Source organism: Anomaloglossus baeobatrachus, chromosome 8, assembly GCF_048569485.1.
Source record: "Anomaloglossus baeobatrachus isolate aAnoBae1 chromosome 8, aAnoBae1.hap1, whole genome shotgun sequence".
Classification (NCBI taxonomy): Eukaryota; Metazoa; Chordata; class Amphibia; order Anura; family Aromobatidae; genus Anomaloglossus; species Anomaloglossus baeobatrachus.
Window position 1 is genome coordinate 117,663,963 of NC_134360.1, and position 25,193 is coordinate 117,689,155.

At 48.1% G+C, this 25,193-nt stretch overlaps 1 protein-coding gene across 4 annotated transcripts in view; it reads left to right on the forward strand.

The window, feature by feature from the left end:
- FOXRED2 (FAD dependent oxidoreductase domain containing 2) overlaps window positions 1-25,193 on the forward strand; it is a 422,513-nt gene that overhangs the window by 20,958 nt on the left and 376,362 nt on the right. For all 4 annotated transcript variants that reach the window (XR_012725110.1, XM_075321967.1, XM_075321968.1 and 1 more), the window contains exon 2: window positions 24,635-25,120. Coding sequence is in view for 3 of the 4 variants with exons in the window: in XM_075321967.1 (XP_075178082.1) it covers window positions 24,635-25,120 (486 nt within the window). In the remaining variant the exon portion in view is untranslated. The remainder of the gene's footprint in view (window positions 1-24,634; window positions 25,121-25,193) is intronic.

Genomic DNA, 25,193 nt, shown 5'->3' on the forward strand with positions numbered 1-25,193 from the left:
ATCAAGGGCAGCCCTTCAGATTTTGCCTTATGGATTAAGTTCAGAGCCTTGGTCGTGTTGTCCCTTGCTTCCCTACCCGTCATAAACCCAGCCTGGTCCGGGTGAACGATCCCCCCCCAACAGTGGAGAGAGTCTATCCGATAATATCCTAGTGAAGAGCTTCAAGTCTGTGTTGAGGAGGGAGATGGGTCGGTAGCTAGAACAAGAAGTAGGGTCCTTGCCCTCTTTAGGGATGACTACTATATTAGCGGCTAGGGCGTCCCTCGGCAGAAGGGTTGTTACGGAATGTGGGATGTGGTTGAATGCTGAGAGAAATGGGGAGGACAGAATGGTTCCCAGCTTTTTGTAATAGAGCAGAGGGAAACCATCCGGGCCAGGGGCCTTACTAGTGGGAGATTTTTTAATTGCGGCCCGATACTCCTCCTCCGAGATCGGCCTTTCAAGGTCGGCCGCAGCCTCAGGTTTGAGGTGCCTCAGGCCGAAGTCCAAGATGTACTTCTGGATACGGTTACGCAGTTCCGTCCTGGCCCTCTCAGACCGTCCCTCATCTATTGAATAGAGAGCGGAATAGAAGTCTTTAAAAGTGGAGGCAATGTCTTTCGGCAGTGTAGCCCACCTGTCTCCCGAAATGTGTACTTTAGAGACATAGCATCTCGCTCTCTGAGTCCTCGGGGCTCTAGCCAGGGCCCTGCCACTCTTGTTGCCAAATTCGTAGAAGTGCCGTCTACACTTAGCCAGCACTCCCTTAGCTTTATGGTATAACAGGGACCGGAGCTCCTCCCTCTTCCTGACCAAGTTGGCCCCCACGTCCTCTCCCAAGGACCCCTTATGTATTACCTCCAGCTCTCTTATATCTGCCAGAAGAGATGTGACCCTAGCTTCCCGTTCCCTCTTCAGACAAGCCCCGTGTTTGATGAACAATCCCCTCACCACACATTTGTGCGCCTCCCAGACAATGTTGGGGGACACCTCCCCACCCCCCCCCAGCTACAGTTGAAATATTCCTTCAAGGCCTCACTTATTTCCTGCATTGTCCCCGGTTCATTGAGTAGCGAAGTGTTCAGGATCCACTGACTCTGCCTCCTGATAGAGCAGCCGAGGGATAGAGTTATGGTGATCAGGGCGTGATCAGAGAAAGATATGCACTCGATTGAAGAAGCCACCAGAGAGTGTAGGTCCCCATGTTTAAGGAAAAAGAGGTCCAACCTGGAGTAGCAGTCACGCACTGCAGAGTAAAATGAGAAGTCTTTGTCTGATGGGTGCATCAATCGCCAAGTGTCTATCAGTTGATGGTCGTGTAATCCCCGTCTCAAGCGACGCAGTGCCATATGTGGCAAACTGGTCACCCCTTTAGAGCTATCCCTCAGCGGCTCCAATACAACATTAAAGTCACACCCGAGAACCAAAGTGCCCTCAGAAAATTCTTCTATCTGCTCAAGGTAACGCAACAATGTGGGACATTGACCTGAGTTTGGCAAGTAGACCGCCACGAAGGTGAAAGTCTGAGTTGCAATTCGTCCCTTGAGCATCAGAAGCCTTCCCTGGTCATCCGACCGAGAGTCCAACAATTCCCATGGGAGCGTACTGGACATTAGGATGCTTGTGCCCCTAGATCTAGAGTCAGGGGAGGGTGAGTGATGCACTACAGGGTACCTTCTGTCGGCCAGTCTGTACGGTTTAGCTTCACAGTAGTGTGTTTCTTGGAGGAAGGCGACCTGGATTTGGTTTTTCCATAGTAGGTTCAGAAGAATAGACCGTTTCTCCAGACTGTGCAGTCCCTTAACATTCAGTGAGCCCACCCGTAGCTCGGCCTGTCTCTGCTTCGTCATACTCTGTCACGGAACCCTGAAGGGACGAACAACAAACACAAAAAAAAAAAGAGAAATGGGGGGGAGAAGCGGGTGAGTGGAAGGGGAGGGTGGAGAGAGTATTGACAAGTAGGGGTGGAGCAAAGACCCTTTAGCAGGGGGGGGGGGAGAGGGAAAGAGGTGTAGAGAGAGCAGAAAAGTGAAAAAGCAGCTGTTCTGCCGCTCGCAGTACCAGGGACCAGCCCAGAAACTGCTTTGGGAGAGGTAAGGACAAGGACTGACACGCGGCCAGAGCGCTGACCCGCGCCCCACTTATTCATACTAAGTGACCCGGACCCCAAACAACAGGGGAGGTCAATTAACCTCCCGCGAACCCCCCCCACACCCAGGACGAGCATATAAGCCCGCCCCCCCAAATGACCCAACGCCGAATGAATAAAGTTTTCATGAACATTTAAGTCAGTGCGCAGTGTCCCATTGGGCTAGCCTTACGGCCCGGACTCTTGCCTCAGGGACGAGGAGGCTTGAGAGCACCTCCAAGCAACCCTCGTCTTGACTCCTCTTCCAACCGCCTAGCCTCCTCTTTGGACGCACCTCCGTCCTTTCAGCGCCCGTTAGATGCCATGCCCCTCAAAGATCACCACTTTGGGAAGAATGGATGCCCTCCTTCCTCCTTCGTTGCCCCGTTGGGGTCTGCGGTTCCCACTCCATCCAGTCCGGGATTGAGCAGTCTGATATTCCCAGAAAAGCATAAAGATTCGAAAGCTCCGAGTGCCTCCTCATTGGGAACATGGAGTCCCCCTTGCGGACAATCAAGTGAAAGGGATGGCCCCATCTATACGAGGCATTCGCTTCTTTGATTTTGAGCAGAAGAGGATGAAGCAGTCGTCTCATGTATAGTGTGCGGCTAGAGACATCCGGGAATAACTTCACCACAGCCCCATCCACCTCTACAGAGCCATGTGACCAGGCTCTCTGGAGGATCCTCTCTCTGTCCCCATAATAATGCAATCGACACAGTACGTCTTTGGGGAAGGGAGCAGGTCTGGGGCCAGGCCTTGCGACCCTATGAATTCTGTCAAAGAGATAGGTGGCCTCGGGGGGGGGGTGATCAGTGACTTGATTGAATATGGATAAGACTTTAGTGCGCAGGAGATCCTGAGGCCATTCCTCCGGTATACCTTTCAGCCTGATGTTATTTCTCCTGCCCCTGTTCTCTTGATCGTCCAATAGCAAGGCTAGCTCCCTGATGCGGACATTAGAGGTCTCACAGTCTTGTTCAATCCTCTCCATTCTACTCTCCAGGGACTCTTGTGCATGTTCTGTAGCCTCAATTCTGTCTTCTAACACCACCATTTCCTCTCTCAAGGTAGCCAGCGCCATCTGCTGGGAGAAACTATTCTTGCCACCACATCCTGCAAATCATTTTTTGCTAGGGAGAGCCAAGATAAGCTCTCTCAGAGCATGTAAGTCCTCCTGAGGGGGGCCGGGGGGTCAGGCGCCTGCCATCAGGGAAGATTCTGCGTGCCCTAGAGGAGGAGGGGTCCCCTGTGTACAGAGGATCATGGGGGCTCCCAGTTCAGGTGATTCCCCCGGCTGCTGAGGCCTCCACTGCATCCCCAATGACATGCTGTAAGGCCGGGCTTGCAGTTCCCCCCCCTCCTCCATGATCCTGTACCTGGGTTCACCACCTCCGGTCCCCCCGCTGAGCTGTTCGCCCGTTTCTCCACCGCACTGGGCTCCCGCGCTGCTGCAGAGGCTGTGGGCGGGCGTCGGGTCGCGTCTGGGGATTCCCCAGCTGGGGAATGCTGCTGCGACGCCGGCACCATCTTATCTTGGGACGCCGGCGGGGGCTCCCGGCCCGGCGCCACCAGGAATCTGGAGAGGCTCCCCTGGGGTCTCTTGCCCGTCACGGGGGGAGCGGGAGTGCCGCCCGGTCTTTTCTGGGGAGGCATCCCTGGAGTGAGGGGTCCGCGGGTTGCCGTTTTCTGAAGTTGTGGGCGCGGGAGCTCTGAAGGAAGCTTCCTCACGCCACCATGTCCAGGACACGCCACCAGTTCAAAGTCTTTTCCCGGGTTCTACATTAAGCTTTTCCGAAATTGTCCCTCGGCTTATTTGGAACAATGGGAAATTGGCTTTTATGGAGAAAATCCGTTAAAGAGTGAATAGATCTATGAGTAAGTTTTTTCATAGCATGGGTGGTTTTTCCTACAGACATGGATTTAAAGGGTTACATTCAAGGTTTGTATAGGAAGGATGGGGTTCACCTATCAGAGATAGGGTTAGACATTTACAATGTTGGTATCCAGAATGCGATCGAGCAGTGGCTGTGTTGTTTGGGGGGCCTGCGTATCTGTGATACTTAGGCCGTGTGGGAAAAAAATCACCCAACTTTTGTTGGGTGGATTTTTGGTCTTTTTATTGGTATGATTATTTAATGGGTAATTTTTTGTATTTTTGTGGATTAATTTATTGGAGAAATTTTATCTAATTTATTCTAAGTTATGTATTTAACGTAAACATTAATAAAACAACACGGCCATTTGCCAATCCATTCAGTATTTGTGTCTATTTATTTTAAGTGGGTATAATTTGGTATATCTATGTGGGCTTTATGCTACCATGGGGCAGATACCTCTCTGGGTAGAGGTCCTTCAGCCATCAGCACACCATCTGAAATTATGTGATATTCCTGGCCGTGACTCCACTACTCTCCGTGAAAGGCGACACGTTGGAGTCTGCACAGGTAAGTTCAAAGTGGTTTTCTGGGTCTGAGCTGCTTCAAACTTCACGCCCCTATGCAAAACATGGGCCTCATGCATTAAAGTTTGCTTCAGGCCCAGAGGCCAGGCCTTGGAACTTTTTGAGCAAAGTTTATTCCGCATGGCTGAAGTTGCTGCCTCATATTCTGTTTGGGCCAGAAGTCTCATATTTGAGCTTCCGAATTTAACTGTTTATGGGACTTTATGTTGATCCTCATTTTGTGGTTAAATGACACTCATATGTTCCCACTATTATATCACCTGTCTTGATTCTGTCTGTCTACTCCTTCTGTACTGGGGCATATAATGTGGATATAGCACACTCTCTTGGATGTGGGAACTTCACTTCAGCTGAATCTCAAGGTGAATTAATTGGTTCAGGTGAGACTAATCTGACTCTTGGCTACCTTTCTATGGTTAAGTCTCTCCTGAGTCCACAGTTTATTTCTTGAGGGCAAGTTTGATCTGCCTTCCTGTTCAAGGCTCTGCCTATACCTCTGGCTTTGCACATTGGGTCTATCAGGGCTCACTGCTTATGCCTTTGATTTTCACAGAGCACCCTGGCTCTCTGCCTCACTGGTGTACGCTCCCGGCTTGTGCCACTGGCCTCAGTGTCTCCGGGTCTCGGGCCTCAGTGTCTCCGGGTCTCGGGCCTTAGTGTCTCCGGGTCTCGGGCCTCAGTGTCTCCGGGTCTCGGGCCTCAGTGTCTCGGGGTCTCGGGCCTCCGGGCTTGTACCTCGTGCCTCTAGCCTAGCGCCTCTGACCTAGCGCCTTGTGCCTCGTGTCTTGTGCCACGTGCCTTCTGTTTCTAGCTTTGTGCCTCTGGCCTGGCGTCTCTGACCTCTGCGCCTCTAAACCTTGCGCCTTGCTCCTTGTGCCTCTAAAGCCTTGCGCCCTGGCCTGGCGCCGCGAGCTGCATGCTTCACATCTTGAGTCTCCAGTCTCTATTCCAGAAAGGGGTTCTGTTACTTAGGACCTGGGCTTAACTTAGTTTGCTAAGCACCATACTCAGATTGGCCGAGTAATTCTCCTCACTACTGTTTCAGAACGGGAGTTTGGGTTCGGCTATGGTCTATACTCTGTCTAGTCGGGAACATTCAGCTGTGCTTATTTGCTTAAGTCTGGCCTCTCGTTTATAATGTATGGTTAAAGTGAGATGTTTATAGAGTTTATTCTATAATGTGACATACTATCATTCCCGGAAGGGAATACCTGCATGAATCAGATTGTAGTAATAGCCCATATTAAGGGGAAGGGTGACTTTCTGACTCGCTCATATGGCAGTTGCACTCAGATTCTAGTCAAATAGCCTGTGAGGTTTCTCATGAATCAAATAATGCACCATCTGGTGTCAGAGCTGCATAGTCTGCCTCCAGAGTCTCACCACTCTCTAACAGTCTCTGTGATTGGAAGTGTCCCTTTGTGCTCTAGAGGATGTCCCCTGGTCACTTTTAAGATTGGTGGTTTATCCGCACTAGTGACTTGTATAGAGGCAATTTCACACTAGTGGAGTATAGTCCATTTCTAGTTATGCATCTGCCCCAGGTGGTAGAGGTCTCTTTACACCAGCTCTGAATACGAATAAGATCCTGTATCAGAAGCCTCAGATATCACAGGTGGTCTGATGATGAAGCTGGCTTGGTAATGCCAGCGGACATGCATTCCTGACTACAATTCTACATGTCTTTAGTCTTCATGAGGTCCGTCTATTAACCCGAGGCTTCTGAGGCCAACATGGGGACTCTGGTGGAATGATAAGCTGGTCTGTCTTCAGGGGAAGTCAATTTGAGCCTAGGAGAGCTGATGAAAGTACTGCCCTGGGTTACTAAGCACAACAAGTTTATTATGTACAACAGTTGTCATTACCGTCTGGTCGTGCATTTCTTCATTCCCTTTGATGGACTGCTAGATTTATTCTCTATTCTATGGCTTCGGTGTGATAAGACTGTTTGTTTCATTTAAGGCTTCTGTACCCGCCCTGAGCTATTACTTTGGTACTGCTCCTGTGGGTGCTGTCTGGAGGGACGTCCGGGAAAATACGAATTACACCTACCGGTTATTGGTAATTCAGTTTCCAGTAGTCCCTCCGGACAGCACCCTTATTTCCCTCCCCTTAGAATTTATCTTGCAGATGAGTTATTCTTTGTTTGTATAAACCATTGTATCCATCCTTCTGTAAGTACTTTAAAAGACACTGGATGGTGGAGGTGGGGAGGGGCCCTTTAACCTCTCTATGATCCTGTCCCTGTATAGGTCAAGGGGATTAACTCCTGTGGTGCTGTCCGGAGGGACTACTGGAAATTGAATTACCAATAACCGGTAGGTGTAATTCGTATTTTTGTCTCATCTGACCACAGCACCTTCTCCCAATCACTCTCAGAATCATCCAGGTGTTCATGGGCAAACTTCAGACGGGCCTGCACATGGGCCCTCTTGAGTAGTGGGACTTTGTGGGTACTGGAGGATTTTAATCCATTACGGCGTAATGTATTATCAATGGTTTTCTTGGTGACAGTGATCTCAGCTGCCTTGAGATCATTAACAAGTTCCCCCCCACCCCCCCCCCCCCCCGTGTAGTTTTAGGCTGATCCCTCACCTTCCTCATGATCCTGGATACCCCACGAGGTGAGATTTTGCATGAAGCCCCAGATCGATGTCGATTGACACCCATTTTGTATTTTTTCCATTTTCTTACTATTGCACCATCAGTTGTCTCCTTCTCACCCAGCGTCTTACTTATGGTTTTGTAGCCAATTCCAGCCTTGTGCAGGTCTCTGTTTTGTCTTGAGGGACAAGATCAATCACTGATCTCGGGGAGACCAGCCGGAGAAAACACTGCCGGCAGCCAACGAGGGAGCTCAATACTGTGAAATCCTAGGTGCATTGCCCCCTGGGAAATATGCAAATCAAAAAAGTCCATGGAGCCTCTGTTAGGAATCTCAACACAGAAACTAGCCAGGTATCTTTCCGGGAAGGACCTAGCCAAGAAGTGGCTCTTTTTGGGAGACCACCAGAACCACTATATTAAGTGGCCCTTTTTGTCAATATCCAACGAGGTGCTGAACTGAAGTAAAGTGCTGAATTTAAGATAAGTGCATTAGTTTCAACACAATTACATAGTGGTGATAACTGTAATTGTTGAATTTCATTAGGGAATTGTGTGTCTGTTTGTGATTCTGTGAAAAGGGAAAAAAAAAAGTTAGTCTTGTGATTTAATTAGTAGGATTAGTCACACCTGTTTCTAGAAGCTTCTAGCAGCTTCTGATAGTCATTGTACATCTATATAAACCACCCAGCACAAGCGAGGTGCTGAGCGAGCGAGGTGCTGAACTGAAGTAAAGTGCTGAATTTAAGATAAGTGCATAGTTTCAACACAATTACATAGTTTGAAACAAGAACATAGTTAGAATTTATCCTTATACGTTTCCCATTGGGTTTTTTTCGTTTTTTTTCTTTGTTTTTCTACTTTACTGTTTATCCCCATTTGATAGGTGCCCATTTGATAGGTGCTCCATGGACAATGCTACCAGGTGTGTATCTTGTCAGATGTATGCATGCCTTGAGCAGCCGTTCGAGGGTGACTATGTCTCCACTCGATGCAAGCATGTTGCGTATTTGGAAGCCAAGGTAACTGATCTAAATAAGCAGCTTGCAACACTAAGGGGCATTGCAAACCTGGAGAGGAGTTTAGAGCTCACTGAGCTTTCTCTGGCTGGGGCCAGTGATATGGAGGAGGGTGGAAGTGGGGAAGATCAGGACCCAGAGGTAGGTAGCTGGGTAACAGTTAGAAGAAGAGGTAGGGGGAAAAGTGTCAGGGAGCCTAGTCCTGACCTGGCACAACCTAGTAAATATTCCTGTTTGGCTGATATTAGGAATGAAGGGCCTGGACTAGGGTCACTACAGCAGGATGTTGCTCCTAGCAACCAGGAAAACAACTGCTGTAGGAAGGAGGGAAATAGGAGTGCAGCAAAGCCCAGACAGATGTTGGTGGTAGGGGACTCTATAATTAGGCGGACAGACAGGGTCATCTGTCGCCGAGACCGTGAATGCCGAACAGTGTGTTGTCTGCCGGGTGCTCGGGTTCGGCATATTGTGGATCGGATAGACAGATTGCTGGGTGGGGCTGGGGAAAACCCAGTGGTCATGGTGCACATTGGTACTAATGACAAAGTTAGAGGCAGGTGGAAGGTCCTTAAAAATGATTACAGGGAACTAGGAGAGAAGCTGAAGTCCAGGACCTCCAAGGTGGTGTTTTCAGAAATACTACCGGTGCCACGAGCGTCACTAGAAAGACAGCGGGAGCTTAGGGAGATAAATATGTGGCTTAGAAAATTGGTGCAGGAAGGAAGGGTTCGGGTTCATGGAGAACTGGGCCGACTTCTCAGTCGGCTACAGGCTCTACGGTAGGGACGGGCTGCACCTCAATGGGGAAGGTGCAGCTGTGCTGGGGGAGAAAATGGTCAGACAGATGGAGGAGCTTTTAAACTAGGATCGGGGGGGAGGGAGGGTAGTGGAGCAAATAAGGGGATAGATAGAGCAGATAGAGACAGGGAGACAGTAGGGGTCAACGAAGGATTAGGGGGGGATGGGACATACAAGGAATGTAGGGAGGCTAGGAGTAATAAAGGTGTTAATAGGATTAAATGTCTACTGGCAAATGCAAGAAGTCTTGCAAACAAAATGAATGAATTGGAGACTCTTATGTCAACCATGGATTATGATGTGGTGGGCATTACGGAAACCTGGCTGGATGAAAGCCATGACTGGGTGACAAACATACAGGGTTATAGTACATTTAGGAAGGACAGGAAAGGCCAAAAAGGTGGTGGGCTGTGTATATTTATTAAATCTAACCTAAAACCTGTGTTGTATGATGACATTGAGGGGAACAGCAATAATGTAGAGTCAGTATGGGTAAATGTACATGGGGAGGGGAATAATGGAAAAATGCTAATTGGAGTTTGATATAAGCCTCCTAATATACCTGAACAAATAGAGGGTGAAATGCTGGAACAAATTGAAAAGGCAGCTAATAATAATAATCGGGTTCTTATTATGGGGGATTTCAACTATCCAGACATTCAGTGGGACATAGATTCTTCTGGTTCTGCTAAAAGCTGTAAGTTTTTATCTACCATTCAAGACCATTTCCTCTCTCAGATGGTAGGTGAACCGACCATGGGAGATAATTTGCTAGATCTGGTCCTGTCAAATAGACTGGATACAATTTCAGATCTACAGGTCCGGGAGCACGTGGGCACCAGCGATCATAATATGGTAAGCTTCAACATAATATTCAATAGAACATTTCAAAGGGGGAATGCTAAAACCTGGAATTTTAGGAAAGCTGATTTCAACAAATTAAGGGAAGAGCTTAAATGTGTAGATTGGGACAAAGTCATGGTAACTGGGGATACCGAACATAAATGGGGTAAGTTTAAGGATATACTACTAGAGTCCTGTAAAAAACGTATACCCTCTGGTAATAAAATGTCCAGGAATAAAAAGAAACCACTATGGATAAATAAGACTGTACAAAGTATAATAAAACAAAAACAAAGGGCATTTAAAATCTTAAAGGCTGAGAATACAGAAATAGCATTGCAGGAGTATAAAGATATCAATAGGAAATGTAAAAAAGAAATCAAACAAGCAAAATTAGCTACTGAAACAAAAATCGCCAATGACATTAAAATAAATCCCAAAATCTTTTATAAATACATTAATGCCAAAAGGAAAACAAAGGATAGTATCGGCCCCTTAAAATATAATAACAAGTTAGTTATAGAGGACAAACAAAAGACTGAGATATTAAATAGGCATTTCTCATCTGTATTCACCAAGGAACTGACTGTACCAGGGATCATTCAACAAGTGAAAAATCAAAGTCCACCACCCGATATAATTAATTTAACACAAGATAAAGTACGCCTACGTCTGAGTAAATTAAACATTGACAAATCCCCAGGGCCAGATGGCATTCATCCACGAATATTGAGGGAATTGAGCTCCGTAATCGACAGACCGCTGTATCTCATCTTTTTAGACTCACTTGTAACAGGGTTGGTGCCTCAGGATTGGAGGATTACTGATGTGGTACCGATATTTAAGAAAGGTAAGAGGGTAGATCCAGGCAACTACCGTCCAGTAAGCCTGACATCAGTAGTATGCAAAGTTTTTGAGGGCATTTTAAGGGATGACATGCAAAAATATATTGCAGAAAATAATATGATAACTGACAAACAGCATGGATTCATGAAAGATAAGTCGTGTCTAACCAACCTGTTGGGGTTCTATGAGGGGGTAAGTTCAAACCTGGATATTGGTAATGCAGCTGATGTGATTTATTTGGACTTTTCAAAGGCATTTGATACTGTACCACATAATAGCCTTATACTAAAGCTCCAGAAGCAAGGACTAGGGGACACAATATGCAACTGGGTAAGGAATTGGCTAAAAGATAGGAAACAAAGAGTAGTCATAAATGGTACATTCTCTAAATGGGCTATAGTCAGCAGTGGGGTGCCACAGGTATCTGTGCTTGGACCGATTCTTTTTAATCTCTTTATTAATGACCTTGTGGATGGGATTGATAGTACAGTGTCAGTCTTTGCCGATGACACCAAACTATGTAGGATATTAAAAACTGACCTGGATAGTACAATATTACAAAAAGATCTGGATAAGATGTCAGAATGGGCAGATACTTGGCAAATGAGATTTAATGTTGATAAATGTAAAGTAATGCACCTAGGACGGAGTAATCCTATAGCTGCGTATACATTAAATGGAAGTAAACTCGGGACTACAGAACAGGAGAAGGACTTGGGTATTCTCATTACAAATAAGCTGAACAGCAGCACTCAATGTCAAGCAGCAGCTGCTAAAGCAAACAAGATTTTAGGGTGTATAAAAAGAGAGATTAGATCCCGTGATCCCAACGTATTGTTACCCCTCTATAAATCACTTGTAAGGCCACATCTGGAATACGGGATCCAGTTTTGGGCTCCACATTTTAAAAAGGACATTCAGAAGTTAGAGTCAGTTTAAAGGCGGGCAACTAGTCTATTACAAGGAATGGAAGGCCTCCCATATGATGACAGGTTGAAAAAGTTAGATATGTTTAGCTTAGAAAAAAGACGTCTCAGAGGAGATCTCATTTATATGTATAAATACATGTGTGGTCAATATAAAGGACTGGCACATGACTTATTTCTTCCAAAGACAGTACTAAGGACCAGGGGGCACTCACTGCGAGTGGAAGAAAAGCGATTCCGACACCTAAATAGGAAAGGGTTCTTTACAGTTAGAGCGGTCAGACTGTGGAATACACTACCACAAGAGGTAGTAATGGCAGATACTATAACAGCTTTTAAAAAAGGGCTGGATGATTTCCTCAGTACACAAAACATTGTTGGTTATAAATGACTTAGTGACTAAATGTAGAACTGGTGGAGGAAGGTTGAACTAGATGGACCTAGGTCTTTTTTTCAACCTAAGTAACTATGTAACTATGTAACTCTTTGACAAGTTTAAAGATATGGCCAGAATCCTACTCCACACTGATGAGGGGCAATACTCCGAAACAGCTGTCTGTGGATGGATACCTGGCCTTGGTATTTCCCTTGTCATATCTTTAAACTTGTCAAAGAGTTGGATACTGACTAAAAGGGCCACTTAATATGGTGGTTATGGTGGTCTCCTAAAAAGAGCCATTCATTGGCTAGGTCCTTCCCGGAGGGATATCTGGCTAATTTCTGTGTTGAGACTCCTAACAGAGGTTCCACTGACTTTTTTTTATCTGATCTTGTCCCTGACATCCTTTGAAAGCTCTTTGGTCTTGCCCATGTTGTAGATGTTAGAGTCTAACTCAGACCTGGGCAAGGGACGGCCCGCGGGCCACATCCGGCCCGCCTACTCTCTGTGACCGGCCCGCCTGGCTCAGGGCGTCCTTGCTGGCCGGTCACTGATGAGGGCAATCTGACCTGTTGTCCGGAGCTCCAGGCTCCGGGAGGCCCGTGGTCAGATTGCCCTCATCACACGCTGCGTGCCGGGTAGGAAACAGAGGACAGATCCTGCAGCTCCGCACAGTCAGTGCAAGCAGCGGAACGCAGGAATCTCTCCTCTGTTCCCTGCGTCAGCTTTTCTCTGTGACACACGCGCGCCCTGATATCGTCAGTACGGCGCGCGTGTGTCATTTGAAAAGTTCCCGCCCGGCAGCAGAAGACGCTGCAGCAGCCGGGGCCGTACGGAGAGAAGCAGCGGCTCCTAGGAATACAGCGTCGGCGCAGCCTGGGCATGTGAAAGAGAAGCCGCTCAGCGGGGGGAACGTACGGAGGTGCCTGAGGAGGGGACAATAAGAAGACAGGTGAGTGGTTACTAGTAACCTGCGGGGGCAATGGGGGGTTTAACTGTTGACAAATATTTGGGGTGTAGGGGTGCAGTATATGGGAATGTAGTTTTACAGGTGTGGTATATGGGGCGGGGGTGTAGTGGTGTACTATATAGTGGTGTAGTATAATACAGGTGTATATAGTTGTGTAGTATAATACAGGTGTATATAGGGGTGTAGTATAATACAGGTGTATATAGTGGTGTAGTATAATACAGGTGTGTATGTAGTGGTGTAGTATAATACAGGTGTATATAGGGGTGTAGTATAATACAGGTGTGTATATAGGGGTGTAGTATAATACAGGTGTATATAGGGGTGTAGTATAATACAGGTGTATATAGGGGTGTAGTATAATACAGGTGTATATAGTGGTGTAGTATAATACAGGTGTATGTAGTGGTGTAGTATAATACAGGTGTATAATACAGGTGTATATAGGGGTGTAGTATAATACAGGTGTACAGTTAGGTCCAGAAATATTTGGACAGTGACACAAGTTTTGTTATTTTAGCTGTTTACAAAAACATGTTCAGAAATACAATTATATATATAATATGGGCTGAAAGTGCACACTCCCAGCTGGAATATGAGAGTTTTCACATCCAAATCGGAGAAAGGGTTTAGGAATCATAGCTCTGTAATGCATAGCCTCCTCTTTTTCAAGGGACCAAAAGTAATTGGACAAGGGACTCTAAGGGCTGCAATTAACTCTGAAGGCGTCTCCCTCGTTAACCTGTAATCAATGAAGTAGTTAAAAGGTCTGGGGTTGATTACAGGTGTGTGGTTTTGCATTTGGAAGCTGTTGCTGTGACCAGACAACATGTGGTCTAAGGAACTCTCAATTGAGGTGAAGCAGAACATCCTGAGGCTGAAAAAAAAGAAAAAATCCATCAGAGAGATAGCAGACATGCTTGGAGTAGCAAAATCAACAGTCGGGTACATTCTGAGAAAAAAGGAATTGACTGGTGAGCTTGGGAACTCAAAAAGGCCTGGGCGTCCACGGATGACAACAGTGGTGGATGATCGCTGCATACTTTCTTTGGTGAAGAAGAACCCGTTCACAACATCAACTGAAGTCCAGAACACTCTCAGTGAAGTAGGTGTATCTGTCTCTAAGTCAACAGTAAAGAGAAGACTCCATGAAAGTAAATACAAAGGGTTCACATCTAGATGCAAACCATTCATCAATTCCAAAAATAGACAGGCCAGAGTTAAATTTGCTGAAAAACACCTCATGAAGCCAGCTCAGTTCTGGAAAAGTATTCTATGGACAGATGAGACCAAGATCAACCTGTACCAGAATGATGGGAAGAAAAAAGTTTGGAGAAGAAAGGGAACGGCACATGATGCAAGGCACACTACATCCTCTGTAAAACATGGTGGAGGCAACGTGATGGCATGGGCATGCATGGCTTTCAATGGCACTGGGTCACTTGTGTTTATTGATGACATAACAGCAGACAAGAGTAGCCGGATGAATTCTGAAGTGTACCGGGATATACTTTCAGCCCAGATTCAGCCAAATGCTGCAAAGTTGATCGGACGGCGCTTCATAGTACAGATGGACAATGACCCCAAGCATACAGCCAAAGCTACCCAGGAGTTCATGAGTGCAAAAAAGTGGAACATTCTGCAATGGCCAAGTCAATCACCAGATCTTAACCCAATTGAGCATGCATTTCCCTTGCTCAAATCCAGACTTAAGACGGAAAGACCCACAAACAAGCAAGAACTGAAGGCTGCGGCTGTAAAGGCCTGGCAAAGCATTAAGAAGGAGGAAACCCAGCGTTTGGTGATGTCCATGGGTTCCAGACTTAAGGCAGTGATTGCCTCCAAAGGATTCGCAACAAAATATTGAAAATAAAAATATTTTTTTTGGGTTTGGTTTATTTGTCCAATTACTTTTGACCTCCTAAAATGTGGAGTGTTTGTAAAGAAATGTGGACAATTCCTACAATTTCTATCAGATATTTTTGTTCAAACCTTCAAATTAAACGTTACAATCTGCACTTGAATTCTGTTGTAGAGGTTTCATTTCAAATCCAATGGGGTGGCATGCAGAGCCCAACTCGCGAAAATTGTGTCACTGTCCAAATATTTCTGGACCTAACTGTATATAGTGGTGTAGTATAATACAGGTGTATATAGGGGTGTAGTGGTGTAGTATAATACAGGTGTATATAGTGGTAGAAAAAAACCAAGAAGAAAAATTGTAGGAAAAATACCCTGACTATAAATAAATAAATTGCAAGTGCTTAATAACAGGGTACTTAGCTTCTTACCTTTTTGCAAAAATGTATATACTGTCTCACCTCGTCACGGTGTACCCATCTGAGACAGTCCCTAACCTACTAAAGTTAAAAACATATTCTGTACCTGACTTGTGTCATGTCAAAACTTCAATATGGATGGTAAAGTGGTTAGCTGGGTCCCAGATTAAATACACAGCAAAAAGTGAGAAGCAGGTAATTGTTCAGCCTCAGTATCAGGAGGGCTGCACCCCCAACTTGCATTAAAGCAAGATAACAGACAAAAAAACACCAAAAGACTGAGCTGTAACAAATGTTCAATAAACATGCAACATTACAAGCATGTGAATTGCAGCCTCAAGACTAGAAAAAAACCAAGAAGAAAAATTGTAGGAAAAATACCCTGACTATTTTTATAGTCAGGGTATTTTTCCTACAATTTTTCTTCTTGGTTTATTTCTAGTCTTGAGGCTGCAATTCACATGCTTGTAATGTTGCATGTTTATTGAACATTTGTTACAGCTCAGTCTTTTGGTGTTTTTTTGTCTGTTATCTTGCTTTAATGCAAGTTGGGGGTGCAGCCCTCCTGATACTGAGGCTGAACAATTACCTGCTTCTCACTTTTTGCTGTGTATTTAATCTGGGACCCAGCTGACCACTTTACCATTCATATTGAAGTTTGGACATGACACAAGTCAGGTACAGAATATGTTTTTAACTTTAGTAGGTTAGGGACTGTCTCAGATGGGTACACCATGACGAGGTGAGACAGCTTCTTACCTTTTTGCAAAAATGTATATACTAAGTACCCTGTTATTAAGCACTTGCAATTTATTTATTTATAGTCAGGGTATTTTTCCTACAATTTTTCTTCTTGGTTTTTTTCTAGTCTTGAGGCTGCAATTCACATGCTTTTAATGTTGCATGTTTATTGAACATTTGTTACAGCTCAGTCTTTTGGTGTTTTTTAGGTGTATATAGTGGTGTAGTATAATACAAGTGTATTATATGGGGATGTAGTGGTGTAGTATAATACAGGTGTATATAGGGGTGTAGTATAACACAGGTGTATATAGGGGTGTAGTATAATACAGGTGTATGTAGGGGTGTAGTATAATACAGGTGTATGTAGGGGTGTAGTTTATTACAGGTGTAGTGTATAGGGATATATATTACAGCTGTAGTATGTGGCGGGTGTAGTGATGTAGTATATGGGGATTGTGTGTATGTATGTATACAATGTGTGTATATGCGTGTGTGTGTATGTATGTGTGTGTATATGTGTATGTGTATATATATATATATATATATGCCTTATTCTGTCTGTCTGTCTTGCTCCAAAATTGTGTCCTTACAGTGACAACCGTCGGATTGGCCGCTGGGCTCGGCCTGGCCCCGCCCCTCCACACGGATTGGCCGCTCGGCTCGGCCCCGCCCCCGCATGGATTAACCGTTTGGCCAGGCCCGCGCCCCGCACGCGATGCCCGCTGGCCCCGCCCCCCGCATGAATTAACCGTTTGGCCAGGCCCGCCCCCCGCACGCGATGCCCGCTAGGCCACGCCCCCCACACGCGATGCCCGGTGGCCCCGCCCCCACATGGATTAACCGTTTGGCCAGGCCCGCCCCCCGCACGCGATGCCCGCTAGGCCATGCCCCCGCACGCGATGCCCGCTGGCCCCGCCCCCCGCATGGATTAACCGTTTGGCCAGGCCCGCCCCCCGCACACGATGCCCGCTAGGCCACGTCCCTTGCATGCGATGCCCGCTAGGCCACGTCCCTTGCACGCGATGCCCGCTAGGCCACATCCCCCACACACAATGCCCGCTAGGCCACGCCCCCCGCACGCGATGCCCGCTAGGCCACGCCCCCCGCACACGTTGGGCACCTGTACACCACCCCCCAGTACTACTTCTCCCATTATACTCCTCCTATTATACTCCTCCTATTATACTCCTCTCTGAGGGGTTCGCAGCATGGGGGATGGAGCACGATGGGGAGTGCAGCATGGGGGATGGAGCACGATGGGGGGTGGACCACGATGGGGGGTGCATTATGGGGGATGGAGCACGATGGGGGGTGCAGCATGGGGGTTGGACCACGATGGGGGGTGCCCAGAATGGGGGGATGAAACACGATGGGGGATGCAGCATGGGGGATGGAGCATGATGGGGGGTGCGTAGCATGGGGGATGGAGCACGATGGGGGGCGCATAGCATGGGGGATGGAGCACGATGGGGGGCGCATAGCATGGGGGATGGAGCACGATGGGGAGTGCACCATGGGGGATGGAGCACGATGGGGGGTGCAGCGTGGGGGATGGAGCACGATGGGGGTGCGCAACATTGGGGATGGAGCACGAGGGGGGGTGCGCAGCATGGGGGATGGAGCACGATGGGGGGTGCACAGCATGGGGGATGGAGCACGATGGGGGGTGCACAGCATGGGGGATGGAGCACGATGGAGGGTGCGCAGCATGGGGGATGGAACACGATGGGGGGTGCGCAGCATGGGGGATGGAGCACGATGGGGGGTGCACACCTCCCCCAAAACACACACGCACCGCACAACACACCATACACACACTGGGAACCACAAACACCGCCCTACACAGACACCCACACACACAGACAACGCCGCACACACACAACACCCAACACACAAACACCGCGGCACACACAAATATACGCACATACTGCACAACACACACACTGCACAAAACATACCTCCCCCAAAAACACACACACGCACTCCACACCCACACAAATCGCGCACCACACACAGCACCACACACACACAACGCTACAGACACACAGCGCTCCACAAACAACGCAACACACACAACGCAACACACAAACAACACCGCTCTCACCCCCCGCTACACCCAGACAACACCCAGAACATTTACAGCGCCCTACACAAACACTTGGCAACTACACACAACAACATCTATATACAGTTAGGTCCAGAAATATTTGGACAGTGACACAATTTTCGCGAGTTGGGCTCTGCATGCCACCACATTGGATTTGAAATGAAACCTCTACAACAGAATTCAAGTGCAGATTGTAACGTTTAATTTGAAGGTTTGAACAAAAATATCTGATAGAAATTGTAGGAATTGTACACATTTCTTTACAAACACTCCACATTTTAGGAGGTCAAAAGTAATTGGACAAATAAACCAAACCCAAACAAAATATTTTTATTTTCAATATTTTGTTGTGAATCCTTTGGAGGCAATCACTGCCTTAAGTCTGGAACCCATGGACATCACCAAACGCTGGGTTTCCTCCTTCTTAATGCTTTGCCAGGCCTTTACAGCCGCAGCCTTCAGGTCTTGCTTGTTTGTGGGTCTTTCCGTCTTAAGTCTGGATTTGAGCAAGTGAAATGCATGCTCAATTGGGTTAAGATCTGGTGATTGACTTGGCCATTGCAGAATGTTCCACTTTTTTGCACTCATGAACTCCTGGGTAGCTTTGGCTGTATGCTTGGGGTCATTGTCCATCTGTACTATGAAGCGCCGTCCGATCAACTTTGCGGCATTTGGCTGAATCTGGGCTGAAAGTATATCCTGGTACACTTCAGAATTCATCCGGCTACTCTTGTCTGCTGTTATGTCATCAATAAACACAAGTGACCCAGTGCCATTGAAAGCCATGCATGCCCATGCCATCACGTTGCCTCCACCATGTTTTACAGAGGATGTGGTGTGCCTTGGATCATGTGCCGTTCCCTTTCTTCTCCAAACTTTGGTGGTGGTTTGCATCTAGATGTGAACCCTTTGTATTTACTTTCATGGAGTCTTCTCTTTACTGTTGACTTAGAGACAGATACACCTACTTCACTGAGAGTGTTCTGGACTTCAGTTGATGTTGTGAACGGGTTCTTCTTCACCAAAGAAAGTATGCAGCGATCATCCACCACTGTTGTCATCCGTGGACGCCCAGGCCTTTTTGAGTTCCCAAGCTCACCAGTCAATTCCTTTTTTCTCAGAATGTACCCGACTGTTGATTTTGCTACTCCAAGCATGTCTGCTATCTCTCTGATGGATTTTTTCTTTTTTTCCGGCCTCAGGATGTTCTGCTTCACCTCAATTGAGAGTTCTTTAGACCGCATGTTGTCTGGTCACAGCAACAGCTTCCAAATGCAAAACCACACACCTGTAATCAACCCCAGACCTTTTAACTACTTCATTGATTACAGGTCAACGAGGGAGACGCCTTCAGAGTTAATTGCAGCCCTTAGAGTCCCTTGTCCAATTACTTTTGGTCCCTTTAAAAAGAGGAGGCTATGCATTACAGAGCTATGATTCCTAAACCCTTTCTCCAATTTGGATGTGAAAACTCTCATATTGCAGCTGGGAGTGTGCACTTTCAGCCCATATTATATATATAATTGTATTTCTGAACATGTTTTTGTAAACAGCTAAAATAACAAAACTTGTGTCACTGTCCAAATATTTCTGGACCTAACTGTATATAACAAAAATCATACATTAACTACACAATACGTAAATTCTAGAATACCCGATGCGTTAGAATCGGGCCACCTTCTAGTGTGTGTATATATATATATATATATATATATATATATAATATATATATATATATATATATATATATATATATATATATATATATATATATATATATATATATATATATATATATATATATATATATATATATATTAGAACCGAGTTACTTATATTAGTCCGGCCCTCTAAAACCATCCCAACTTCTCATGCGGCCCCATGGGAAAATTAATTGCCCACCCCTGGTCTAACTGATTAATGGGGTCCGTGGACAGGAGTCTTTTATACAGGTGACAATTCAAGACAGCTGTCTGTAATGCAGGTAACAAGTTGATTTGGAGCGTCTAACTGGTCAGAAGGAGCCAGAACGCTTAATGGTTGGTAGGGGATACTTATTTCTCTCTGCAAAATGCAAATAAATTTATATAATTTATACAATATGATTATCTGTATTTTATATCTTTCACTTAAAATTAACCTACCCTTAGAATTATAGAATGTTCATGATCCTGCGTTGTGGGCTGGTTGCACCTAGTCTGTGATAGTCACCCTGTGTCTGTTTTCCCGGACAGCCGTCACACCCGGGTATCACAGCAATCAAATTAGAAAAAGATAAAGGAACATGTCGTATTTATGGAGAGACTGGAAGCTGTGAAAAGAGCTCAGAATTTATTGGAACTTGTGGAAAATTTCAGAAAGGTCTCCTAAAGTCTTGCTGGGAAAATAGCTGGAAAGAATGGAAAAATCATCCATGAGTTAATGGTTACAACCAGAATTGTGAGAGTGAGAATTGAAAGACATAATGAAGTCAAGATATCCGGTGAAGATGGTAGAGTTCCATTTGTCATTGCAATGAAGGAAAGTTGGAAATGTATGGGTGTCTCTACAATATCATATTGCATAACTTGAAGAGGTGAAGCAGTTAAAACTGGAAGGACAGAAGATTAAAGAACAACTTTGGCAAGTTAATATGTGGCGACTGCTTTCAGGCCAGAGCCCAGAGAAAGAAGTGTGATGCATCTGAGGATTGTATTGCCTCATGTCACGGGAAGCAGGTCCTGCAGTGAAAGGAGCCAAGCTTAAAGGGGTTATCCGGCTTATTTTGCTTTTTTTATTATTTACACTATTGGGCTACATTGGGGCAGGTAAGTAGATACAGACCACTTACCTGCCCTGCTGTCAGCCCCTCTCCCTAGGCTCAGAGCGGTCATGTGACTGCTCCTGCTGTGATTTTGCTACTTCCGGTCATTTCATGTCAACATGGGCAGGCCCATGTTGACATGCAAATCTGCCACTGCATGTTGCCGCCCTGCTGGGCTTTACAGTGCGATGAGCCCCGCCCCCTTCCCTGTGGGCTGCTATCTCTGCACTGTATGTGCTGGACAAACACAGGGTTGCCCTCTCTGTCTAGGACACCGTGAGCGCTGTTTGCCCAACAGTGTCCTCAGCTCATTATGTTGTATGGTGCCCGGGCAACTGTGACCCCCCTCCCCCGTGCACTGTCTCTGATGACTGCAGCCTTCCATGCTCCTGGCTTCTGAATACAGTCAGAAGCAGGGATGTCACCTGACACCAGCGAACAACAGCACTGAGCTCTGTATGGGACACTGGAATCATCACAGCACGGAGAAGAGACAGCATGCTGCACGAGTGAGAAGGGAGAGCGAGCAGGGGGGAGGAGGGGGGCTAGAGAAGAGCGTCCACGGCTGACAGAGTGGGGGGACTAGAGAAGAGATCATGGGTGACACAGCAGGGGGGCAGAAACGAGACTTCATGGGGGTGAGAGACAGGGGAGTGCTGGGGGGCAGAGGAGACAGTGCAGTGGGAGAGAAGAGAGTGCATGGAGGGGATGATGTATATTATATAACTGTGTGTGTGTGTATGGGGTGCACAGCCTGATGTGTGTGTGTGTGTGTGTGTGTGTGTGTGCGGTACACAGCCCGATGTGTGTGTGTGCGGTGCACAGCCTGATGTGTGTGTGTGCGGTACACAGCCCGATGTGTGTGTATGCGGTACACAGCCCGATGTGTGTGTGTATGTATGTGTGTGTGTGTATGCGGTGCACAGCCTGATGTGTGTGTGTGTGTGTGTGCGCAGTGCACAGCCTGATGTGTGTGTGTGTGTGTGTGCGGTGCACAGCCTGATGTGTGTGTGCGGTGCACAGCCTGATGTGTGTGTGCGGTGCACAGCCTGATGTGTGTGTGTGTGTGTGTGTGTGTGCGGTGCACAGCCTGATGTGTGTGTGCGGTGCACAGCCTGATGTGTGTGTGCGGTGCACAGCCTGATGTGTGTGTGCGGTGCACAGCCTGATGTGTGTGTGTGTGCGGTGCACAGCCTGATGTGTGTGTGTGTGCGGTGCACAGCCTGATGTGTGTGTGTGTGCGGTGCACAGCCTGATGTGTGTGTGCGGTGCACAGCCTGATGTGTGTGTGCGGTGCACAGCCTGATGTGTGTGTGTGTGCGGTGCACAGCCTGATGTGTGTGTGTGTGCGGTGCACAGCCTGATGTGTGTGTGTGTGTGCGGTGCACAGCCTGATGTGTGTGTGTGTGTGCGGTGCACAGCCTGATGTGTGTGTGTGTGTGCGGTGCACAGCCTGATGTGTGTGTGTGTGTGCGGTGCACAGCCTGATGTGTGTGTGTGTGTGTGTGTGCGGTGCACAGCCTGATGTGTGTGTGTGTGTGCGGTGCAGAGCCCGATGTGGTGTGGGGTGCAGAGCCCGATGTGGTGTGGGGTGCAGAGCCCAATGTGGTGTGGGGTGCAGAGCCCGATGTGGTGTGCGATGCAGAGCCCGATGTGGTGTGGGGTGCAGAACCCGATGTGGTGTGGGGTGCAGAGCCCGATGTGGTGTGGGGTGCAGAGCCCAATGTGGTGTGGGGTGCAGAGCCCGATGTGGTGTGCGATGCAGAGCCCGATGTGGTGTGGGGTGCAGAACCCGATGTGGTGTGGGGTGCAGAGCCCGATGTGGTGTGGGGTGCAGAGCCCGATGTGGTGTGCGGTGCAGAGCCCGATGTGGTGTGCGATGCAGAGCCCGATGTGGTGTGGGGTGCAGAGCCCAATGTGGTGTGGGGTGCAGAGCCCGATGTGGTGTGGGGTGCAGAGCCCGATGTGGTGTGCGGTGCAGAGCCCGATGTGGTGTGGGGTGCAGAGCCCGATGTGGTGTGGGGTGCAGAGCCCGATGTGGTGTGGGGTGCAGAGCCCGATGTGGTGTGGGGTGCAGAGCCCGATGTGGTGTGCGGTGCAGAGCCCGATGTGGTGTGCGGTGCAGAGCCCGATGTGGCGGCCGATCGGGAACAGTGGGGGCTGATTCGGGGGCAGCAGCGGCTGAAAATGGTGGGTGCGACGGCGGCGGGGACAGTGGCGAGCATGGCGGCGGGGACAGTGGCGAACGCGGCGGCGGGGACAGTGGCGGGCGGGGCGATCGGGGACAATGGCGGGTGGGGCGATCGGGGACAGTGGCGGGCGGGGCGATCGGAGACAGCGGTGGATTGGGAGCAGCGGCGGGGCGATCGGAGACAGCGGCGGGGCTGGCGGTGGCGATCGGAGCCGGGGCGATCAGCGGCGGGGCTGGCGGTGGCGGGCGGGGCGATCGGAGACAGCGGTGGGGCTGGCGATGGCGGGCGGGGCGATCAGAGACAGCGGCGGGGCTGGCGATCCGAGCCGCGGCGGGGCTGGCGGTGGCGGGCGGGGCGATCTGAGACAGCGGCGGGGCTGGGGCTGGTGGGCTGGGCGATTGGAGACTGCGGCGGGGCTGGCGGGGGCGGGCAGGGCAATCGGAGACAGCGGCGGGGCTGGCGGTAGCGATCGGAGCGGCGGCGGGGCTGGCGGGGCGATCGGAGACAGCGGCGGGGCTGGCAGGCGGGGCAATCGGAGACAGCGGCGGGGCTGGCAGGCGGGGCAATCGGAGACAGCGGCGGGGCTGGCGCTGGCGGGCGGGGCGATCGGAGACACAGCGGTGGGGCTGGCGGTGGCGGGCGGGGCGATCGGAGACAGCGGCGGGGCTGGCGGCGGGCGGGGCGATCGGAGACAGCGGCGGGGCTGGCGGTGGCGGGCGGGGCGATAGGAGACAGCGGCGGGGCTGGCAGGGCGATCGATGACAGTGGCAGGCGGCGGGGGCAGCAACTTACCGATGGGCACCCGCAGAGACCGCTCTCCTCGGCTTTCAGGGACGGACACAGGTCACCAGCACCAGATCCACGGTGATTGGAGAGATCGGTCACAAGACCGGTCTCTCCAATCAGAGCTGGGGGCGGGTGAAGCACCGATTACCCAGCTCCAGCCAATGGCCAGTGCTACAGCAGCACTGATCATGGCTGGATTTCAATGTTCCAGCCATTTTCAATGGCTGGAACATTACAGTGACTGTAATTGGCTGAGCGGCCTTCGTCAGCCAATCACAGCCTCTGTAGGTTCGGGGAGGAGGCACCACCCCTCCTGAGGTCAGGCAGAGGTCCCCTCCTTCCCAAATCTAGTGTTTAATTAAACACATTTCACTCCCCGGGACTCCGGGACCCCGATTTCGCCATGACGTACTGGGTACGTCATGGGTCGTTTAGCACCGTGTCACCATGACGTACCCAGTACGTTAAGGGTCGTTAAGGGGTTAACAGTGAGTTTAATTTTGTATTAAAAATATTTATTTCATAATCACTATTATTAATACAAAAATAAAAAAACGCGACACCCTACCTTTAATAAGTGCTATTATTCATGGTAAACCCCGGGTAGGGGGAATGTATTATACATTAAAACATTATTTGTATTTGTATTGCTGGAAATTAATAAAATTATTTGAAACTAAACACTAAATAATACTAATATTAGAAGCAAATATTTTTTAACAGCTGCAATTTTAACCTTTTTTGCTTTTTCTCTTTCTCTTGTGCAGGATGCGTGTTGTAGTTATTCTGCTGCTCCAATCAGTGTTCTCACAAATAATTACCCATGACTACTGTGTGCTGGGTGCTGGCCCTGGAGGGATACAAACTGCAAAGTTTCTTGCAGAGGCTGGAAGAGATTACATTGTATTTGAACGCAATCAGGGACCTGGAAGCTTTTTTTATCATTTTCCGAGGCATCGTAAGCTAATCAGCATAAACAAACGCTTTACAGGACGAATGAACAAAGAGTTTAATTTTCGGCATGACTGGAACTCCCTACTGAGTCAGGATGAGGATTTTCGTTTTTTTCATTACTCACATGACTTTTTTCCCCATGCAGATGACATGGTGAGATATTTGAATATTTTTAGTTCTGGTCTTAAAGTCTCTTATGGCAAAGAAATCAGAAAGATTAAAATGGAATCCAACCTGGAAGCATGGAATGGTCATTACTTTCACCTAGAGGATCAAACGGAACAGAAATATATTTGCAAGTAAGCAGAAATAATTTTAAATAATATGCACAAGAAAAAAGAGAGAGTATAAGTAAAAAGTAACGTGATGGTA